At 43.5% G+C, this 379-nt stretch overlaps 1 protein-coding gene across 1 annotated transcript in view; it reads left to right on the top strand.

The window, feature by feature from the left end:
- Positions 1 to 379, top strand: part of NUP160 (nucleoporin 160) — a gene marked incomplete at its 5' end in the record, with an annotated part of 92,848 nt that overhangs the window by 72,926 nt on the left and 19,543 nt on the right. The window contains 1 exon segment of the mRNA XM_027775432.1: positions 338 to 378. Within this exon segment, the coding sequence (XP_027631233.1) occupies positions 338 to 378 (41 nt within the window).

Below are 379 nucleotides of genomic sequence, written 5' to 3'. Positions count from 1 at the left end.
CATGTAGTCGACCGCGGTTCACGTCCCGGACCTGGTGGCTTAAAACTCACGCTGGGCGTGTGTGCGTACGTGCCCAAGATCCCGAGAGGAGAATGGAGGAGAAGGGATTGCGGCGTGATCATCCCCCCGGGGGGTGATTTCTCACTTTCTGTCTCTCTGTCTTTCTCTGTCTGGCGAGTGCACGTGCCTTATAGTAAACACCCCTCAAAAAAAAAAAAAAAAGAAAAGAAATTGAATTCACTGTAATTAATGTTTAATGGAAATTGACAGGTTTTTCAATCTAATAGATGCTTCCTTTGTACTTTAGGAATTAAAAATATTTTTCTTTGGTTTATAGCAAATCGGCAGATTGAAATCCTGGAACTGGAAGATCTGGAGA

The sequence above is a fragment of the Tupaia chinensis genome, unplaced genomic scaffold (genome assembly GCF_000334495.1).
Source record: "Tupaia chinensis unplaced genomic scaffold, TupChi_1.0 Scaffold000561_1, whole genome shotgun sequence".
NCBI lineage: Eukaryota > Metazoa > Chordata > Mammalia > Scandentia > Tupaiidae > Tupaia > Tupaia belangeri.
Note: the sequence above shows the minus strand (reverse complement) of the source record. Positions and strands in the feature narration are given on the sequence as shown.